Below are 23446 nucleotides of genomic sequence, written 5' to 3'. Positions count from 1 at the left end.
AAATCCTACCATACACTTTCCTGGAAACTAAGTCGTGTTATACCACTATAATCCTTTCAGACGTCTCTGTCACCTTTATATATATATATATATATATATATATATATATATATATATATATATATATATATATATATATATATATATATATATATATATATATATATATAGCTAAAATGTCAAGGGATACTTACTTGATTATGGGTAGCAACGGATGAACACAGGGAGTTCCTTATATTTATTACACATCTGATTCAATATTAGGACAATTCGTAGACAAACAAGGGAAAATCTGTGGCTTAGGGCCGTCCTCATATGAGGGAAAATTACGTAAACCCAAGGGTTCTCTTAACTAATTATATTTACATAACAAAACAGAGATCAGAAGAATGACGAATTACTGGGCAGGTAATAATAAGGGCTTGCTAAATGAATGAATCCTACACAGAATAAATATTCTACGCCAATGATGTCTTCATAACAAGAAACATTGCAGTGGGGGTAGAAGGGGGACTGCACATGGATAGAGCCGAGTGATTCCGCAGTAGAAGCCTATCTGCAATATATATGCAAGATGGTTACTTGCAAGAATAATATGACGCTCTAAGGGAACTAAGAGAAATGCACAGATGGTGCCAATAACTCAGTTCAACACTAAATGTATAATTACGTTAACACTGAATGCTATAACACAAATTACTGAAGGCGATCGTGCAATGGAAAATAGATGAAAAATCAGACAGAGAAATGACAGGAATCGTGGCTGACTAAGAAACCTTATTCCGGTACATTACCTCCATTTAGCTGACGGTGTCGTCATTCGATAGGGCGCTGGCGGAGGAGGAGAAATTAAAATGCCACTACAAAGGTATACTGGTTCGAACCTCGGGGTCGAACACGTGGAAAGTTTGAGGGTCAGGCAAGGTTAAGGACATCTGTCCCAGGTAGTGTTCTGAGCACTTCTCTCTCCTGATTTCCGTTGCATCGTCTATAAATAACCTTTGGAGATTATGCATTGTGTCCAACATATGTGGTGCAAAGGCCACGTTTTCTACTAAGCCACATGGCATCAGTAAACCCTCGTGGAGGGTTTAGAGCAGGGCGAGGTGCCAACTTTCTCTTTTTGGCTCCACCTTTGCCTTGCTTGACACAAAGAAGGTACGATGGTCACCTGGAAAACAAGGCCTTAGGCAGTCATTAGGACAGAGTGAAGGGTTAGGCTTAACTATTTTGGGGAATGAAGGCAGAGAGTTCATGAAGGGGCGAGTGGAAACCCACAGTTCTAGTAGTAAAAACAGTTGAAATTAATTTTATGTCTTTCTCTGCTACATTACAGGTGTAAAAAAAAAAAAATAAGGTGAGGTGGCATGTTAAAGGTCCCATTCGTTGCACTTCCCCAACCAAGTTAGCATTCACACCCTAGACCGGGTGAGAATGATTACCGGCAAGCAAACTCACTTAAAGACTTTACTTTGCTTCTTTCTCATTTCCCTTTGGTGCCTTATGATTTAACTTAAACTTCTGTGTAGCACTTATTTGCAAGAGACAAAACAACATTGTGACATTTATGTTAACGCAGAATAAATACTTACTGCTAGGAATGACATATTCTTATTATTGAATTCCTATTACATTAAGGCAGCATTAATCAGAATATTTTCCACAATGTAATGGCAGAGTTAAAGCAATGAATTAATACTACGTTAATCCTAGAGATACTTCATGCACTCTTAATAATAATTACGAATTTTGCACACATGCAGTTAGTCTGCCTTGAAGAGGCATCACAGTAAAGTAAATGTGGTCTTGGTTAGGTCTTTCCACGATACTTGAGCAACAGCTCAGTGCCATTCAGGCACTATAAACACGAGGTCGTAAGTCTGAGACTCGAGATTTATTACAGAGAATAGGTGACAGATTCAGAGTAATCAATGATTGTTAAGAAAAGATGATGATTACATATGCCGAAATTACATTCCTTAGCCTATGAAAGAACAGCTATATTCATTCTTTAGCCCAAGAAGGCCACAAAGATAGCCAGAGGGCTCGACTCCTCTGGCAGGATAATTTGCCAGCATCCACAATAATGGCACTGTGCCAAGTTGGCACTCATATAATAATAACTAATGGTGATTGCATATTGTATTTTAAATGCATCATGCTGCAGTAGGTATGAAAGGGAAGTCATAGGACTTATATAGTTGGCACATCTGTCAATGATACTTTGCATTGGCAGAGGGGATTAAGGTAAAATGGGACCTTGGTAAGGCATAAAATAAATGTGAGTAATAATCAAAAGTAAGGAAGAGAAATGTTAAAGGAAAAGAATAAAGGATAGAGTTATAAGGAAAATAAATAGGTGAAGGACCCTGACGTCCTCATCTGGATAGAGGTGCCAAAGTCTTCATAAGATAAAGGGATGGCACTGTGCCAGGAGAGCTCGGGGGCTCTCTTTAAGCTACCTGGAATTATCCACGCCCGTGGTATTTCCTCCACGGACCTCTCTTACTTTGATGGTTTGTCTCGGTCGGGGAACCGGTGGAACTGAGCCCGGGGAGGGTATTTGAGTGCCACCTGTGTCGGCTTCTTTGACAGCTGACGCAGGGGCCCTGTTTACAAGCTCTACCATGATCCATCACAGTTCCTTGAGTTCATCGACCAATTGAGACATGGCAGAATCCTTGCTCACTGTTGTGTCTGTGGCGGACTGAGACAGAGCGGAAACGGTCATGGAGGGAGTGAGAGGCTCGCAGGTAAGAGTGACCAGCTCAGGCATGGGTTGCGAGGTCGCCGCTTTGGGTGAGCTTCCTCTATGGTCGGAAGGATCCGTCTCTCTTACCTGCATTGGTAGAGGAGCCAAGCAGGAGAAGAGAGGGGACCCAGACTGGGATCTCTGGAATGGAGATAGGGGACATGTTCTGGCACTGGCACTAAGGCAGGGCCAGGCACTAATAATTGATTTGGAATTTTCTCGTTGTCCGGGATGGATGGAGCTTGGCACTGCTTAGTGCACCCAAGTGACACTGGCAGAGATTGTGAATCAAGAGTGGGATCTCCTGGAGGGGGATCTATTTGGGGCCCTGGCACTGGGGGACAGCCAGGCACTGGAATGGGACCGGGAATTAATCTTGATGGAGGGGGCCACTGCACATTGCACTCAGGTGGCATTGGCAGTGGAACGGATGCAGGCATCTGAGGCCTACTCGTGCCTAATGATGGATTTGGGGGATTTGGACCTCTGGATTGCTGTAACTTAGATGGGGACTGGAAGTCCTGTCCCAGGAGGAGGTCATAACTTCCGAGAATGTATCTGGCAACTGCAAGGTCGCAGATTTCAGATCTATGAGGTCTCGTGATCCTCAACTTGACAGTAGGAAGTATCATCATAAAGTGATTGATACTTTCAATCGTGACAAATTTACGTCTGTTAATGGTAGCTCCACGGGGAACTATGTCTTCCCTTATGAGGGACATTTGTGCATCAGAATCATCAAATACCTTGACCTGGCTGCCGGGGCACCTACTTATGGGAAGTGCCACATAAATGGGACCCTGGGCTGGAGGACCTAAGGATGTTGAGTCTGTGACTGCCAAGGCAAGGGCGGGTGTACTTAACTTATTATGATTAGGGCATTTTGCCCGTTGGGCGGAGTGGCCATAGACTTTGCAAGCGGGGCAATAAGTCTGGCTATAATCTTAACCTGGCACTATCCCATTGGAGGGAGCAGGCCCTTTACCCTTCGTCCACGATCCAGGTGTGGCTTGGGGTGTTGTCCCGTTTGAGGACGTAGAGGGGGGTCTACTGGCTGAATCTCAGCCTTCAAGTGGCACTGTTCAGTGGGGTGCCCTATTCTCTTACAATACCCACATACGGGTTTCTTATGTGGATGCCCATTCTTGTGAGGTTGCTGGGAGTTGGTTGAGGTTGGCGAGGAGGGATATAATTTTCGTCCATGGGAACTAAGATGGGGATGATGCATTTCCCATATGTCAGCCAAGCGGCAGCACTCGACCACTGTCTTAGGCTCCTTATCGCATAGATGAGTGGCGAGAGCTGGCAGGGCATAAAATAAGAAGTCCTCGAGCTGGAAGGGTTCGAGGACATCCTCCACAGTAGTGGCTTGCAAAGATTCTAGCCATTGTTTTAGGGCCTGGGTGTTTTTGAAGATCCATTCAGACCAGGTTTGGCCAGATTCCATGGGCATATTTCTCCACCTTTTCCTCCAACAGTTGGGAGTTACTTCAAAAGCTTTTATGATATCTTGGCGGACAAGGGCAAGATTTCCTTGATCCTCAGGGAGGAATAGCATTGAATGCAATGGCACCCTTCCCTTCAAGGTGCTTTCCCAGGATCAGAGACACTTCTGTAGTAGAGGGCTGATAGGTCATCAGGAGCTTTTCAGCATGGTCGAGCCAGGCTTCAGGCTCGGCTTCGTCCCAGTTTCTGATGAGGGTTCCAATACTGCTGAGGGTTGAGTGAGGAGAGGGTGTTGGTGTGTTGCACATGTCATGAGCTACCATTGCAAGCTGATGAGCTTTTTTTTCTCCTTCACCTGTCTTTCTGCCTATTCTCGTTTCTCCTGGGCTATTCTTTCTTTCTCCATCTCCTGCCTTTCTTTCTCCTTCTCCTGTCTTTCTGCCTCTCTTTCCACCTTGACATTGTATACTCTCTCTTGTATCCAATCCCTCAGGGCTTGCCCTGACAGTCCCATGTCCTTTCCAGCAGACATGTAGAACTTGAAGTCCTCATTTTGCTGGGCTCTGGATGTTGCAGACATCTTGAGATAATGCTTGTAAGGGCGTGACCTGTTAGAAAATCAGTATGTCTGAAAAGACTCAGGTTGTCTGGAAGACTTAACCTTCAGGGTGTCTGAAAGACTCAGGGTGTCTTGAAGGACTCAGGGTGTCTCAGAAGACGCAGGGTGTCTCGAAAGACTCAGGGTGTCTCAGGAGACTCAGGGTGTCTCGGAAGACTCAGGGTGTTTCGAAAGACTCAGGTTGTCTGGAATACTCACACTTCAGGGTGTCTGAAAGACTCAGTGTGTCTCGAAGGACTCAGGGTGTCTCAGAAGATGCAGGGTGTCTCGAAAGACTCAGGGTGTCTCGAAAGACTCAGGGTGTCTCGGAAGACTCAGGGTGTCTGAAAAGACTCAAGGTGTCTCGGAAGACTCAGGGTGTCTCGGAAGCCTCAGGGTGTCTCGGAAGACTCAAGGTGTCTCCAAAGAACAGAGTGTCTCGAAGGACTCAGGGTGTCTCGAAAGACTCAAGGTGTCTCGAAAGACTTAAGGTGTCTCGAAAGACTCAGGGTGTCTCAAAAGACTCAGGGTGTCTCGAAAGACTCTAGGTGTCTGAAAAGACTCGAGGTGTCTCAAAAGGCTCAGGGTGTCTCAAAGGACTCAGGGTGTCTCGAAAGACTCAGGGTGTCTCGAAAGACTCAGGGTGCCTGAAAAGACTGAGGGCTATTCGAGTGTACAGGTTTAATATGTCTGACGAAACTTAATGTTGTTCGAAATGAACAGATTCAGGGCGTCTGAATAGACTCAAGTTGTCTGAAAAGACTCAAATTTCAGGTGTCTGAAAGACTAAATTGTTCAGAATGAACGAAAATTAATATGTCTGAATAAGACAAATTTCAGGGTGTCCGAAGAGACTCAGTTGAAAATTAATGTCTGAATAAGACAGTTTTCAGGGTGTCTGAAGCACTCAGTTGTTCAGAAGGAACGAAAATTAGTATGTCTAAATAAGACTCAAATTTCAGGGTATCTAAAAATATGTCTGAATAAGACAAATTTCAGGGTGTCTGAAAAGACTTAGTTGAAAATGAGTATGTCTGAATAAGACAAATTTCGGGGTGTCTGAAACACTCAATTGTTCAGAATGAACGGAAATTAGTGTCTAAATAAGACTCAGTTTCTTCAGAATGAACGGAAATTAGTGTCTAAATAAGACTCAGATTTCAGGGTGTCTGAAAATATGTCTGAATAAGACAAATTTCAGGTTGTCTGAAACCCTCAATTGTTCAGAATGAACGAAGATTAGTATGTCTGAATAATATAAATTTCAGGGTGTCTGAAATACTCAATTGGTCTTAATGAACGAAAATTTAGCCCAAGCTAACGTAAGCCTTTATGTATATTTAATTTTCTGGAGAGACGCTGCAGAACTAATAAAAAAAAAAAAGGCCTTCTGGGTGATACACTTATGGTGTGTAAAGAAATGTTCCTTGCACTGTCAAATAATTTTAAGTGTGGTGTAATGAAAACAGTACATCGACCCTATTGAATGTTAAAATCTCCAACGCACGAGGGTAAGACAAAAATGCTTAATCTTACAACATGCACAGGGCAGTCCGGACTGCCGAGAGGTTAATGGGGAAGGGAAGGAATTGTTATTCTCCGTTATCAAAACAAACCTTAGCTCGCACGTGACTAATAATAGTACTCAAGTGTTTACTTCTGGTCTCGTGACATCTGCCGACAAATGAATGAGTAAGGTGTGTGGCGGGGTGTTCGTCTTGACCGCGTGTCTGGCTTTTTACCTGAGCCCACCCTTTTCCCAAGCTCAGAGGCTCCCGCAGTAATGAATGAAAGAGGAAATTCTCCTGGTATATTCGTCAATGAATAAATTTACAGGAATACTACGGGTTTGCCGAGGAATATCCTACTCAGTTAAAGAATTAAATGTTTATTACTTTCAAAAAATGCATCGAGGTGCACGGACATATGGATAAAAATTAGCAAGCGAAAGGAAGGGATTTATAAATGAGCGCTGTGAGTGCGGTTTTTATAACAATGGAATTTCTAATGGAACTCACAAATCAAAGATGGCGGATGGTTAGGGATGGGCCCAAGTGGCTTGGAATTGAAGATTCCGTGTCGGAATTACTATTCTCTCGTCTTGAGAGCGGAAATTTAGATTCCTAAATACTTCCTAGCTTTTCCTATTGATCAAGCGAGAGAGAGAGAGAGAAATCCAGCTATGCAAAAATAGCTGGGGTCAAAGCCTTGGTGGTCACCTACAGTGTGCCTATCTGGGAATTCGGGTATCTCAAATTGTCTTTATTATGTGGACAAAGGAACAGGAGCCCTATTCCCTTTTATTAACTCTTCGACTGAGTTGCTCCCTAGCTTCCTATTTTTAAAACATGCAGCTAACATGCGATAGCACCAAAAATCTCGTGAAATTGTTAATACGCTATCTTTTTTCATGAACCAATTTGGCATGCACGTAGTCTATCAATTGCCTAACACTGATTGCAGTCACTTTTAGCACCTAGCATAAACCTGAACAAAATATTTCGACACGTACTTACGCTGTGGAACTGGCTCTTCTCGTGCTTAAAATGGAGGGAGTATTATATCAGGGTTGAATTATGCAGACCAACCAGTAGTTGTTATTTCACTGATAATTGCAAAGCAATTGCATACTCGGCAAGGTACGCCAGTTGCTACGAATGTCAAGGGGATACTTACTTGATTCTGGGCGACAACGGATGAACGCAGGGAGTTCCTTATATTTATTACACATCTGATTCAATATTAGGACAATTCGTAGACAAACAAGGGAAAATCTGTGGCTTAGGACCTTCTTCATGTGAGGAAAAATTACGTAAACCCAAGGGTTCTCTTAACTAATTATATTTACATAACAAAACAGAGATCAGAAGAATGACGAATTACTGTGCAGGTAATAATAAGGGCCTGCTAAATGAATGAATCCTACACAGAATAAATATTCTACGCTGATGATGTCTTCATAACAAGAAACATTGCATTGGGGGTAGAAGGAGGACTGCACATGGATAGAGCCGAGTGATTCCACAGTAGAGGCCTGTCTGCAATATATATGCAAGACGGTTACTTGCAAGAATAATAAGACGCTCAAGAATAATAAGACGTTCGATAGGGCGCTGGCGGAGGAGGAGGGAATTAAAATGCCACTACAAAGGTATACTGGTTCGAACCTCGGGGTCAAACACGTGGAAAGTTCGAGGGTCAGGCAAGGTTAAGGACATCTGTACCAGGTGGTGTTCTGCGCGCTTCTCTCTCCTGATTTTCATTGCATCATCTATAAATAACCTTGAGAGATTACGCATCGTGTCCAACATATGTGGCGCAAAGGTCAATCTTTGCCACGTTTTTTATATAGGCCACATGGCATCAGTAAACCCTTGTGGAGGGTTTAGAGCAGGGTGAGGTGCCAACTTTCTCTTTTTGGCTCCGCCCTTCCCTTGCTTGACGCCGAGAAGGTACGAAGGTCACCTGGAAAACAAGGCCTTAGGGAGTCATTTCGACAAAGAGAAGGGTTAGGCTTAACCATTTTGGGAAATGAAGGAGAGAGTTCATGAAGGGGCGACTGGAAACCCACAGTTCTAGTAATTAAAACAATTAAAACGAACTTTATTTATTTCTCTGCTGCGTTACAGGTGTAAAAAAAACGGTGAGGTGGCTTGGAAAAGGTCCCATCCATTGCAATATATATATATATATATATATATATATATATATATATATATATATATATATATATATATATATATATATATAATATATATATATGCACAAACACTTTCACTATTAAGTCATTACTTATAACTGGGTGGCTCTGAGGAAAATAAGGACAATGCTCATTTTCAAATTCAGACGTAGAGTGCTGATTAGTCGATGAACTCCGCATGTGGAAAACTAAAACTCCCGCACCAATAGCTGCTTCACACGCCTTACAGAAAGGCTCAACGGCAGTGCACTGAACACCACACCCCAGCACCCTCATTGCACCATTTCTTCCATCTTACATACACACACACATGTGTGTATGTAAGTGAGCAAGAGAAATAGACGGTTTCTAATGATAATTACAGTATAATAACAGAGGCTTATAAGTGAATAAAAGGCAGCATTGTAAACTATGGCTGGTGAGAGAATGGAGCTAGCTGACTTGTGTATTTTTAAGAAAATGAAGGCGGTGGTGATTCACTGAATATGAGAGAGAACTGCATTATCAGAAGCTCTCTGAGAAAGGTTTGGAAGAGAAGTGTCCTTGGAAAGATATTTAGTGATGTATTAAATGACTGCTTGACAAACACTTCTCTTTGGAAGTGAAGTGTAGAGGTCAAATGTGAATAATGAAAAAGGTGTCTGTGAAGAAAATCATTTCGTGGAGTATATATGGAACAAGAAAGTATAAAGAGTAAAAAACTTTAAAAGTTTACCATAGATTAAAAACTAGATCAGTTCTATTACTCCGGTTGTGACCACATGGAGAAAACAAAGGACTATGGATTGGTGAACGTGGCATGTAAAATAAAGGTCTTAGAGGAATGAAGAGAGGAAGACCAAGAAAATACTAGCTAGGAGTGGAAGAGCGTTTGGAGCAAAAGATGAGTGGCTCAGTGTGGGTAGGGGATTCGATGTGCTACTGATGAGCAAATACCAGAAGTGGCTTAACCTGTAATGTTTTATGTACCGAGAGTTCCTTCTTGGTTCACCAGAGGAAAAGTACTAGCTAGGAGTGGAAGAGCATTTGGAGTGAAAGATGAGCGGCTCAGTGTGGTTAGGGGATTCGATGTGTTACTGATGAGCAAGTGCCAGAAGTGGCTTAACCTGTAATGTTTTATGTACTGAGAGTTCCTTCTTGGTTCACCAGTTAGAGGAAAAGTACTAGCTAGGAGTGGAAGAGCGTTCGGAGCGAAAGATGAGCGTCTCAGTGTGGTTAGGGGATTCGAGGTGCTACTGATGGGCAAGTACCAGAAGTGGCTTAACCTGTAATGTTTTATGTACCGAGAGTTCCTTTTTGGTTCACCAGTTAGAGGATGAAAGGGTCTTCATTTCGAAAAATGTTTATTACAATTATATAGACCACGTTCATTGCTTTCTAGTTGGTACAAAGCCTTAACCAGACAATTTATTGTTAATGGTCAGTTGTAAAGAATTACAATAATCTCAGAGACTTTGGCTTTAACTTGGTTAAAAGCATGCGTGAGAATATATGAATGGGAAAGTAACTAATGGTCTGGTGTAAAAGTGGGTATGAGGCAAAAGGGCTGTCATATCCCCATGACTACTGAACATCGATACAAATGTATGAAAGCAGTAATTCATAAAGTCGGTGGAAAAACAGGAGATGCAGAAGCAAAGTTGTGGGATATGGGACTATATCGTGATTGGAGTGGAATTCCTGATGACTGAAAATAAGAGTTGATTAACGAGTATGTAAAGAAATTGCAGAAATTAATTAAAGAGTCTGAGGTTGTTTTAAAAGGAGTTTGAAGGTGAAAGTGAAGAAGGAAAAAGTAAATGCAAAATAGGGAGATGAACAATGAATGTTGATATGGAGGATGGATTAATGGGAGGCGCTGGCAATTGGAAGTAAATGGAAAGCATGTTGGAGGGATGAGAGAAGAGGTAAGTCGCAGTAAACGTGGAGAAAGGTAGCGGTGTGCAGAAAATAGATGAACAAGAGTAAGGTTTCTAAATCAGCCGAAGCTGAAAATTATGTAGGCGCTGTTCAGTCTGCTCTCCTTTAACTAAATGATGTGTGGACATAACAAGAAAAAATGAAGATATCAAGAGGAAGCAGTGTTAATGTTAGCATGCGAGAAAAGATGCATAAGTGTTTTCAGAGGGTTCATGTGGAGAGAATGGTGGGCGAAGGGTTGGTGAAAGGATTATATAGTTGGGAAGCGATACGAAGAAGTAGGAAAAGGAAACCTAAGAAATCTTTGTTTGAAAGTCAGTAAAGTCCAAGATGGGTGGATGGAACTTGGAACTGTTTTTGTAGAGATGTTCAAAGTGCTGCTGAGGAATCTTCTTGGTCGGTATGAGAGCTTATTGTTGTGGAAGTTTTTTTTACATATGGTAAATATTTCTTGTTTTTTCTGAAGCCATTCATATTACGGGTGATGTAATATATATATATATACATATATATATATATACATGTATACATATATATATATATATATATATATATATATATATATATATATATATATATATATATATAAAAAATCATTAAGCTACAAATTAATGCTTGTATATGAGTCACGGTGATGTTATAAAATTCATTCACACATACAGACACACACAAACAAACATATATATATATATATATATATATATATATATATATATATATATATATATATAATTCATAATGCATGTATTTGTTATACTATTAACTGGTTAGTTTTATCTCTTTGAATCTAAAATAGTTGACAGTTACTAAATATCCTAACATTTTGGTTGTATGCGATGTTCAAAGAATATCCCGAATTCATCTTTGTAAATTTAATATGGGTCAGATTAAACAATCCAAATATTGGTGTGCATTTAGTTGAATTCAAAAACAATCATCTGTGGTAGATAGGCTGACATCTTAACGCTGAGAAAGAATTATCATTGCTGTTTACACGGTTTGGGCTATGTTTTTAGACCGATCGGGGACCTTCCATGTTTCCGTCGTCACTTAAAAACACATATTTATGGTTATACTAGATTTACAGTGGAACTACATACGGATATATAGGAGAGTACAGTCAGAGCATTGATAAAAGAAAGAACATACAATTAAAATTTAACACAAAGTTCATAGTTCTTCACATAGAAACCACCAAATTTCACAGATCAGGGTGCTTCTCCCTAAATACTCTTGCTCCATAAAGAGCCCCAAAAGGCGGCGGGAACTGTATCCAGCAGTTCACGTAAGAGACTTTCACACTTCCTCCGAATTTATATTGGCAAGCCACTCTGGCCCCGGGCGTTCCTGGTCACAAGAGCGGTCATCATCTCCAATTTGGTTCATATTTAGAGGCTTTGTAGCCCCCTCGAAATTCAAACCTGCATACTACAACAGTCCCAACATCCGTGGCTCTCCCAGTGGGACAGTTTTTCCAACACAAGGGTGAAGCACTCTCTTACATCAGTGTCTCCCCTTCTCTGCGACTTACCATCCGGTATGTCCATACCTTTCCACTTTTCAGTTGAGCTTTTCTGGCACCCTCTCTCTTTCGTTTTTTGCAGTGCTATTGCACTCATGGCATCTATAACGTACTGGCAATTTGACAACAATTCCAGTATTTCCGATTTTCAAGGGTGAAATTTTGAAGGTGCGAACAAAAACTGATGTTATTCTGCTTTATTTACTCATTCCCAAGCCGACAGTTGTTGCACCCATTAAATCATAACCTTTTTCACAGCTACAAAAGATATAACATGGATTGACTTGCTAATACATTTGAGTCTATAGCTGAAAAATTGATCAAAAACAAGATTTCAAAAAGAAAATTTATCACAGATTCACAGGTATATATAGAAAGTGTGTATATGTAATATACCAGGTGTTTCGAAATTAGAGGCCCCCCTCCACAGCACAAATGGAAAGTTATGAAGCTTTCTGCTCTAGCCTATCTCCAAGTACATTATTTTAAGTTTCTATTAAGCTATTTTTCATTTTACATTTCTTGTATTTTCAGACTGAGTGACAGAGTTAGATACAGCCATGGCTAATGACTCGGAGGAAATCAGATGGATTGACCGAATCCGGGCTATAACCTTCAGAGAGGCCAGGGATGCTGGCACATCCTTCATTTCACGTTCCTGGATAGCTAAGTGCATTAAAAGAGATGAATTCTTTGTTAAAAGAAACTGGAACAAAAATCCATATGACTGTCATCGTGAAAAGAGTGAGAATCTTGGAAGGCCTGAAGTCCTTTCTCAGGAGTCAAAAGACATCATAGCTGAGGCAGTGGGTAGACCAAGAAAGTCTTTATGTAAATTGGCACTTGAACTAAAAACAAAAAGGGGAAAGAAGAGAAGTTATAGTGCTGTATATAACAGAGAGAAGACCGTGCATGGTTTTGTGGTTCATTTCTTAAAGATTGGGATGAAGCTGACTTTCTCCATGTTGCCACATCAGATGAATTCTTCATTTACGCAGTCAGGAAGCCAAATCATAAAAATGACATTATTTGGGCTGCAAAGTTGGATGATATCAGCAATGACGTGTGCTATCGCCAAGTTGTGACATTTCCTGAATGTTTGGGAATTTTTCTCTGTTTCACAGCCAAACGGTTAATGTGGATCATCAAAGAAAAAGAACAGCCATGGAATGGCGAATACTTCAGAGAAACTGTGCTTACTGGTGGAGTATTTCCTTTCCTCAAAGATCCTGAAAATGTGTTATCTGTTGGGGAAGTCACGTTTTTGCATGATAAGGCACCATTTTTCAAGGCTCTTCAGACACAGGAGCTGCTTCAAAACAGTGGTATCGATTTCCTCTCATCAAGTGAATTTCCAGGTAGCTCCCCTGACCTTAATGTGTGTGAAAACATTGGTAGTATCTTAAAGGATCGTGCTGAAGCGCGCACAGTGAACTATGATGGTATACCAAGCCTCGACGACCTGCGAAGAGAGGTGACCGAAGTGCTCAGGAAATGGAGTTTGAGTCTCAGCTTTTTTAATTTGCTGAAATCATACCCCTCAAGAATGCAGGCTGTGGTACAGGCAGATGGGGGCCACACAAAATATTAAATACTCAGAGAAACTTAAATAAACACCTGTTCTGAATTACTTTCGTTTTCTTCCATATCAAATTTAGTTTATGCTGTAGAGGGGAGACCTCTAATTTCAAAACACCCTGTATATATATATATATATAAATTTCTGATGATGGGGTCTCTCAGGTGGAAAGCAAAGGGCGTTACCCACTGGGCCATACAAGTCTAAAAGAAGTTGGAACCTGAGCAACTGCACCCAAGGAATTACGTGATTGTGTGTTGATGATTTCTATCTTATTCACTCAGAAGGGATAATTGAAATGTTGTCTATTGGGTCATTGCTGAGTCGGGAAGTTGGGGAAAACTTGGTATGCAAGAAATCATTCCTTGGGTGCAGTTGCTCTCAGGTTCCAACTTCTTTTAGACTTGTATGGCCCAGTAGGTAACGCCCTTGCTTTCCACCTGAGTACCTGGGTTCGATCCTCTCCCGTGAGTCAGAAATTTATTTCTGTTCCACACGTGATTGTGTGTTGATGATTTCTATCTTATTCACTAATTCGAATGAAATGTTGTCTATTGGGTCATTGCTGAGTCGGGAAGTTGGGGAAAACTCGAACACCTTAGCTTGCCCAGGTAATTCCTTGGGTGCAGTTGCTCTCAGGTTCCAACTTCTTTTAGACTTGTATACTTTGGGTAACGCCCTTGCTTTCCACCTGAGAGACCTGGGTTCGATCCGACGTGAGTCAGAAATTTATTTCTGTTCCACACGTGATTGTGTGTTGATGATTTCTATCTTATTCACTCAGAGGATAATTCGAATGAAATGTTGTCTATTATCATTGCTGAGTCAGGAAGTTGGGGAAAACTCGCTGGTATGCAAGCAGTTAGCTTGCCCAGGTAATTCCCCTTGTGCAGTTGCTCTCAGGTTCCAACTTCTTTTATTGTATGGCCCATAACGCCCTTGCTTTCCACCTGAGAGACCTATCCCGACGTGAGTCAGAAATTTATTTCTGTTCCACACGTGATTGTGTGTTGATGATTTCTATATATATATATATATATATACATATATATATATATATATATATATATATATATATATATATATATAAATATATATATATATAAAATATACTTATATATTTATTTAATTTGTTTAGTTTCTTATACTTTTAATATTCCCTAAGAGCTTTGGAATCTGTGGATCATTGTAGTATTTTCCGCTATTTGCAAATTATACCGAAACTGTAAATGAAAAACTCTTAAATCCTTGGTTCATGGACCTAAAGTTCTTCAATGATGACACCTTTACATGATTTGCTGAAAGATTAAAATGTAAGGGGTGTACCATAATGATTTCCTTAATAAACAATGACGTTTTTTTGGAAAGTGAGTACATGAGTAATAATTATAGAAAGAAGAACCTTGAATAGGAATCTGGAAAAGAGATGTGATGCTCAGAATTATATTTCACTTCATTCTTAACATTCTTTCAAGATCTTTGATTCTCATATTCATGATAAAATCCTTTTACAAATATGAATTGAAAATTAGCTATAAATAGCCTTTAGCGTCCAAAAACTCTGTTCGTTCTGTTCCTCTGCGCCCGGTTGAAATTCATTCATTGGTTTCATATCTCGGAGATCTGTTGGGAAAATGGATTTATTGTTACTTCTCTTTTAATATTACATGCAAAAATACAGGACAACTAAAATCAATCCGATTACAAGAACTTTGCAAGTATAAATTTTTGTTCAGACAAAAGAAAAGTATTTGGATTTTTCTTTACTAGTTGTGTTTAAACATTCTCTAGATAATTTTGGTTCCATATATCATGATAACACGAGTTCTTTTTGATAATTTCTAAGAAGTTCTTTAAGAAGAAGCTTACCTCAGTTTTTCAGTTGTGATTACTTGGGACCGTTATACCTTATCTATTTACGCCAGCCGAATCCTGGAGAAAATTAATATTTGGTTATTGTTATTGCTAGAATCATTTTTTATACTGTTCTTGTTCTTTTTTGTACTCTTAATGTCAAAGATTCGTGGATAATATGCCTTTTGCGGAAGTATGTTTAATGAAAGTATGGCAGCAATTTATTTAGTAAGCGGAGATTGGAATATAGTTCTGTAATATTGCATAAAATTCTTTGTAGCTGACTGGAATTTAGAGAATTGGATTAGTAAAACCATGTCAGATATAAAGATAATAATTCACAGTCGGTTAACCTTAATTTCTTATAATCCTCATAAGGTTTTGTTTGATTCCTCAGGTTTCTGCAACCTCGTTATTTCACTCACCTGATGCACTGGAAAGCGATCCTCCGGAAATGCTGCCAGTTCCTGCTGAAAGTCCGGTGCGAGTGGCTGCGGGAAAGCGTTTAAGAGCATTAGTTAATGAAGGTAAGTTTATGAATCTAACTGACATTGTATGTATTTCAGCGTAGTCAAAGCTTTCGAAGTAATATTAGATGATAGTTTTGAGCGTTTCTCTTCTCATTTTCATTGAATAAAGGTAGGTAAACGACCATGTGCTTTGACTATGGGATCTCCCTTTTCTAATAGGCTCTATTATATCGAAATGAAAATTTCACACATGCACTCAATGTAAAGAATGTATTTTTTCGTCAGTGCTTGTAGTTTGTAAATTTTCAAGAACTGCTAAGACTGTTAATCTGGCATTTCTGCTCTTCAAATTTGTTTATTGAGATCACTTGGTACCGGAAAATGAAAGGTGCATATCCTACTAAGTGAGCTGAAAACCTAACAATTGCTAATGCTGAGGAATAAACATTCATTTTTTAAATCTTTCTTTGGGTTGTTGAGAATCAGAGAACTCTCTCTCTCTCTCTCTCTCTCTCTCTCTCTCTCTCTCTCGTACATGTTCTGGAGACTGATCCCGTGGGAGTCGAATAGGACTGAGTGTCGGCTGTCATCGACCCTTGGCCTTGCAGATCCCCAAAGTAGGCTAAAAGGAAGACAGAAGAAAGGAACTTTACAGCTGCGGTTTTATTACGAGGCATAATGGAAACTGATAGGCATTTACTGTACATAGTTTTATATACAATATAAGGAATAGATATTATTGGGTTTTGTTCTTAAAAAATATTGTGAAAGAAGGCATCCTTCATGCAACTGTAGCGAAGGTTTCAACTTAATCTTATAGACTTACTTCCAGCTGCTTTATTTCCACCGGGTCCTCCAGTGAGAACTGCTCCCTCTAACTTTCCAGAGCCAGCAAGACCAGCCTGCATTGCTGGAAAAAGAAAATGAAAGTTCGAGTCGAGTAATTAGCCTGAATGGGAACTGATGTTGCTGTCGACCACTTTAGTGGAATAGCTAAAACGAGAAAACTGAAGTTTTTTCCTCTCAGATCTGCTCCCAAATGTAGTAGAATAATCGGGCTGAATGCCTGTATACTTACCAGAGGATCCAACGCCTCGAGAGTCGGTATTGGTTTGCGCAAGGGTATGTGCTTCCCCTTCGTGAGATCCCTTATAGACTGTGGGTAGAAAATTAAGTCTTGATGAGGGAGTTAGGTTATCTAAGGCGATGCTTTTGGAACATATTGTAATGATAAAAGTGTTTCTGTACAAATATATATAATATATATATATATATATATATATATATATATATATATATATATATATATATATATATATATATATATATATGAGAAAACTGATTCATGTTTCCATCAACCTTTCCATCATTGAAACAAAAGTAGCTTAATATCCTACGTGCTCCGAAGCTGTTAGGACTGTTAGAAAGAGGGGCATCTGCAGCAGGTGGGAAAGACAGGCACGGTTCCAGGAGGCCTACCAGCAGCACAGTGATTGTGGCAGCGCACAGCTTCTGCAAGAAATTAAACCCTTTAAAGACAACTTGCGTATCTGCTAGAAAGATTTTTTAAACGATGGACAGGTCACGCGTAAATTAAAGACAACGATGAATGTAAGGTTGTCATTTCCATCAGATAAATTTTCTTATCTTACCAAATGCAAAAGGATTCTTTTTTCAGAATTCGGAATTAGTGTTAGGGCTATTAAATTAAACTAAGTAAAATCTAAGGATTCAGTTTCTTTACTCAGAGCATTCCTTTTGCCCCTTTGAAGTCTAGACAAATACGAAATTCACTAGCGTCTCATTCGAGATTTAGAAAAAATGTAATGTGTATTAAATTCTCGTTGGATTCTATTTATTGGTGGCACGAACCCCACGCTGTATTTTCTGCAAAGAAAAATCACATTCTTCGTGAAGCCTTTTATTTAGTGATATAATTTCGTACTGCGGGGAAAGTTTTGGGCTGATGAATTGTTTCAGACTTTAATAGAATTAAGAAATATGTTCTTTCCTACTCACCATATTGCACAGATAATCTGTTGAGGCAGACAAGAGAAGAAATGAACGTCTGGGGAACACCGTTGACCGATGACTATTCGTGGTGGTACCAGCGACTTATATACGATCCACTCAGATAGGCCATTACCCCTCTTTATAATTCAGTGCATGTTGTGTTGTGGGGAAGTGCACACAGTTTTTTGTGCGTTTTTGCTTGTTAGAGCTGCCTCATAACCAAACACGAATTTGTAGATGAACAAAATTAAAAATTATGAGAAACTGTTGTCAATGTATAAAAGACATATGCATACATAAAAATAGTAAAATAAGTATAGAGGAAAGGTACTGTTCTCTATATTCAGTCTTAGTTTCTTCTTTTTTGTAAAGATGGATTGTTAAATTCTTAGCTGTAAAGTAGAAGAAACCTTCGAGATGATTTAAAAGTTTTTTAGGTCAAATTTTACCTTACGTATATTTCACAGTGGTTCCTTTTGGAAGAGCAAGGTGGTCTCTACCAATAGCCTCGGTGTCCTACTACTGATAACTCTGTGCTGGTTCACTCCCAACGGAAGGTTGGTCACACTAGAACATTGGAAAAGGTAAACAGTGGACGTACCTAAGCCATCTGGCCGTTTACCCCTGCTTTTCAAAAAGGGTTTTATATTGAAACTTATACGCAGAAAATTTAGTCTTATCTGTAGCAGGAAGGGTTTGAAAACCTCGTTAATCTCCATGTTCAATAACTTTTTCGTTTTGTTCGGTATGAAAGGGAACCTGAAACATATTTTTTTCATATTGCCTAATATCTCTCTTTAGGGTTATATTCATTATTAAGAACTGTCCAGTATGTTCATAAATAGTTTGTCATTTAAACCATTGTATTCTCTACGTTCAAGTAAACCAAAGTATCTTTGACAAGGAACCAAAACCTCCTGCTGCTTTAACAGTTTTGGTGAATATTTTTAGTCCAGACTGAAGACTTACAAAAGACCAGAACCAAGATACAAATAAACAGCAGCCTTTTTAATTGACTCGGTGTACAGCATAATCATGCGATATGTCAGGTCAAGGGTAGTTAATAAAACTGGTGACAGTGAAAGAGGAAAAAACAAATTTAAGTGGTAGAATATTAAAGTATTTGCATTCCTTTACAGTTTCTTCCTTGTATTTACTTTACTGTTCAAATAACAGGAGATTCCTTAGGATGCTGTGTCCAAGTAGCCTACCCTGACAAAGCTTTTGATGATATAGTGGAAAGCTTTGCTGCTGAATCCGACCAGTCAGTTTTGGCAGCCAGTCACGATGGAACCCTGCTTTCACGTGACTTAAATGTCACTCTAATTTCCTGTCACCCGTTTTCCATCCACATTCAAGGTCAACTACCGGTCACTAGCTTCCCATCTTCATACCCAGTCAGTACAGGTACATTTCAGAGAATAAAGTCAGATTCATTCCAGACTTGTGTGTGTCTCTTTCCCTTACACTGAAGAATTCTTGGAGCGACAGGTAGACCAGTATGGCTTTCACATAAATACCCTGGCAGTTAGTGGACTCTCTGCAGCCATATCCTATCAGTGAAAGAAGCCACTAGCAAACTAAATATGATGCTTTAGCTCTAGCTTTGTTCGCCCTGAAGAGGCTGTCCTCCACCAGTCTGTGATCAGTAGACTTAATGCAGCCTTGACTACTGCTACTAAAAGCCACTGACAGACTTGATATGACGCTCAAGCTCTGGCCCCACTCTCCCTTGAGTGTTCAAGGCCATCCTCTGCCATTGGTAGACCTAACATGTATTTCACATGAATGATGATTAGCAAACTCAATACAGCCATGCCTACAATTATAAGATGCCACTAATGGACCAAATACAGTGGTTAAATTCTGGCTGTACTTTCCCTCGAGAACCTATGTTTCTCCAGTATCATGATAGACCCTGCATGGTATTTGCATAATCCCTTGGCAATTAATAGACTCAGTACAGCCATGCCTACCACTACAAAAAACCATTAACCAATCGCTGCCCCTCAGTTTTGGTTTCGTCTCCTAAAGATATGAATAGAAATCTCGTAGGAAAAAACGCAACAGTGGATAATCAGCCAAGCCCAAACACTATCAACATCCATCTCACCTGCATCTCAACAACAGAATTATCTGTCCAATTTAGGAAGGCAAAGATACAATTCTGCCTCCAAGAAAAAAAAAAGTATACCTTAGTTTTACCAGACCAGTGAGCTGGTTAACAGCTCTCCTAGGGCTGGCCCAAAGGATTACACTTATCTTACAAGGCTAAGAACCAATTGGTTACTTAGCAACGGGACCTACAGTTTATTGTGGAATCCGAACCACATTAGAGCGAGAAATGAATTTCTATCACCAGAAATAAATTCCTCTAACTCTTCATCAGGCGGCCGGGGAATTGAACTCAGGCCCATCGAGTGACATTCCGCAGCTCTTACTAGTTCCACTTGAGTTGATTTAGTCTCCCTCCCCATTTGGCGTAATGCTCAGGGTGAGAAAGTATCATCCAAGGGACCTTCACAAATTTCTGATAATTGAATTGCCCCTGCTTCACCCACCTGTGCCCAACAGTTCCTTGATGTGCTTAACAATCTGCACAGTGGCACAATGGCACGGGGAGCCTGGGATGAACTTTAGATTTTGTTAACAAATCTGGAATACAAGACTGATGAGACATCTCGAGAAGGTGAACCTCATAAAAGAAATAGGGTTCCATCACCTCCCAACCAAATCAGAGCTTCTCTTGCCAAGACTGGCGTCATATTGATGTCAGATCTCCCAAAGAAAACAGATGAGTCATTGAAGGAGCTTGCAACATGCTACCCACAGCATCTGTCAACCCAGGAATAACTAAGACCAGAAAAATGAGAATCATTCCAACACTAAACAGAGGGGCCTTTACAAGCTGTGACAGAAATGATGCAAAACTAGTGTCCAACATTCAACTCACATTCAGATATTCGGGTTAAGATATCATCCTGTCTTTGCAACTCGGCTAGGTTACCCTTACTCGAAATTCTAGTTCTTATACCACCAAAACTACTCGAAGGTGCCCCATCAACTATGTCTGTGTCATTACTACCGACGACTACAACGTCAATACTGTCAGCATTGATAGAGAACTCATGCCAAGACGAACCACACTGTCTCTGTCACACTCTTTGGAATTCATGAACTGATGCTCATTCGAGTCATGAACGAATTATGACCATAGTATATACCTGTATCTTGATCAGACCTTGTTCCTACCATTTAGGGTACTGGAACCTCACTCAGAATAGGATTCACTCACCTGGACATAGCTAGTTCAGTACTGACAATTATGTCAGCGCCATCAGTTGGCAAGATGTCTGCAACAACTGATTTTACTCTCCCAGACACCTCTCAACTTTTAATGTTATATATATATATATATATATATATATATATATATATATATATATATATATATATATATATATATATATATATATATATATACTGTTATGTAATGAGTGATCTCACGCGCAAAAGATGTAGAAAGTCTTGTTACTTACAGGAGAGAAAGAGGGGAGACTGAAGGACGTTTGTGAATTGCTCTATTAAGGGGTAGAGTGATTACACTTGATCACCCTTCGCCCAGCTTAGGAGAGGGGTCTGTGTCTAGGGTTTTTCCTTCTGCTCCCGTGACACTTTTGGAACACTCACCTTCCTTCCCCAAAACACTCTTACCCTGGTAAGAATGACTCATTATTTCCGTGCTCTGTAGGCTATACCTCTGTAGGTTTTACCTTATAACTATTTTTTCACAAAAATAATTTACTTTTCCGTAACACTTTCATTTGAATCAACTAGGCAGAATAGGGCCAATTTCTCTATGATCTCTATAAATAGTTAAGCAAGAGAATTGAATAGCAAAGAAACAAACACAACAAAGATAGGAAAAGAAAACTTTATAAATAACAAGAGTAAATAAAAAAAAGAACATGGAACAGCAAGGAACACGCGCAATAAATATGTCAGTCAGAAAATCTTGATGTATGTAGTGCAGAACACAATAATTCACTTCGAAGAGTAGAACAATAATAATGTTCTTAAAAATCAGCAAAACACAAAGGTATCGCGATTATTTATCAAAATTAATCAGATTTCATAACACTACAGAATTACTCTGAAAGAAGCATTGAACACTTATTTTGAACACAATGGAAACATTTCAGAATTGATAAGATTACGAAGAAGACTCAGACTTCGCGCAATGATTCTCCGAACAGTTACTATAGGCAATGCCGTCTAGCTATTCAAACGAGCAAAACAAATACTCCTTGTGTGCAACTAAGCAGTGTCTAGGGAATTATTCACTACTCTTCTATCTGGACAGACAACAAGCAAAAGATCTAGTTACGAGCCTTACGTTAATTCACACAAAAAAAGGAATATCATGAAACGCAAGCTAAGGACTCTGAGAAAAAAACGGAAAGGAAACGGTCAATTATTGAATATTAATTTTTGCACTTGTAATTAGCAAATCCCAGCTCGAGCCGAATGCAATCTAACTAGATGAGTTAGTCACATATATGGTGCACATACTCACATGGATGAAACAGAAATAATACTAATAATAATAATGCGAATAATGATAATTATGGCCAGAATAACACTGCGCTCACGGCAAAAAATGATATTCACAGACAATCTTAACACAGATGTTAAATGGCAAGTATTGTGAAAAAGATATACCCAAAAGATATTCTGAGCGATGTTAATAATATAAATAATTAGCTGACCAACCCGGCTCTGCCCGGAAAAACTTTGAATAAGAAACTACGGGTAGGCCAGTTAAAATTTTGAATAACAATCTGCGGTGGTGGGAGGAAAGAGGAAGAAGAAGGGGAAAGAAGTGAGAAGATTGAGGAGGAGGAGGGGGGATTGGGGAAGGGGGGTGAAGGGGGGAAAGGTAGGGGAAATGGGAAGGTGAAGGGGAGGAGGGAGGGGATGGAAGGGAGGAAAAGGTCAGGAGGAAGGGATAGGGGTAGGGGAGGAAAATGAAGGAAAGAGGGAATGGAAGGGAATGGAGGGGAGGGGGCGGGAGCTTTTTTTAGGGGAGGGGAGGGTGAGGGGAAGATAAAAGGAGAGAGGAAGTTATGTTCCCCTAGTAGAAAAGAATAAACGACATTACTGAACAAAGAGAACAAATAAAAATCTTATACTTCTAGATACGTGCTTAGGTGTGTAGAGGGGGGCGGGGTGAAGAAGGTCTGTCTTCCTTCTTATTTATTACGTGAAATTCACGGCACAACAAACCGAAGGAGATCTGTTCTAGATATGATGATGGTAATACCTCAAGGTACTTAAGAATTTGTATCTTATTGGCAGTAGGCTATAGTTAAGATACGTTTGTCTTAATATGAAATTTTATAAAAGTATGGTAATTTTGTTGCACGTAATTTTTTAATGAGGGAGTAGTTTTGTCGCAGAAGCATTTGGTCTACCAATATGCATGCGCTGATGGTGATGAATTAGCTCTTGATCTCCAAAGTTGTGCCCGTAACTACGATTTTTTTTTCGTGGATTAAGTACTTAGATGTGATGATGGTAATACCACAAGGT

At 39.8% G+C, this 23446-nt stretch overlaps 1 protein-coding gene across 6 annotated transcripts; it reads right to left on the bottom strand.

The window, feature by feature from the left end:
• Positions 1–14946: 14946 nt before the first annotated feature.
• Positions 14947–18001, bottom strand: LOC136838600 (putative per-hexamer repeat protein 5). Of its 6 annotated transcripts, none has more exons than XM_067103831.1 (8): positions 17861–18001; positions 17239–17353; positions 16920–16997; positions 16668–16751; positions 16377–16463; positions 15797–15862; positions 15387–15449; positions 14947–15140 (listed from the first exon to the last, which is right to left on the bottom strand). In XM_067103831.1, exons 1-7 carry the CDS (start codon positions 17861–17863, stop codon positions 15430–15432), a joined length of 453 nt encoding a protein of 150 aa, XP_066959932.1. In that variant the 5' UTR covers positions 17864–18001; the 3' UTR covers positions 14947–15140; positions 15387–15429. The 6 variants fall into 6 exon arrangements, with proteins under 6 accessions (XP_066959932.1, XP_066959933.1, XP_066959936.1 ...); XM_067103832.1 differs by having other exon boundaries at positions 17239–17350; positions 17861–17987; XM_067103835.1 differs by lacking the exon at positions 16377–16463.
• Between the last annotated feature and the right edge of the window lie 5445 nt (positions 18002–23446).

This window comes from Macrobrachium rosenbergii, chromosome 5 (assembly GCF_040412425.1).
Source record: "Macrobrachium rosenbergii isolate ZJJX-2024 chromosome 5, ASM4041242v1, whole genome shotgun sequence".
In the NCBI taxonomy this organism is placed as follows: Eukaryota; Metazoa; Arthropoda; class Malacostraca; order Decapoda; family Palaemonidae; genus Macrobrachium; species Macrobrachium rosenbergii.
Note: the sequence above shows the minus strand (reverse complement) of the source record. Positions and strands in the feature narration are given on the sequence as shown.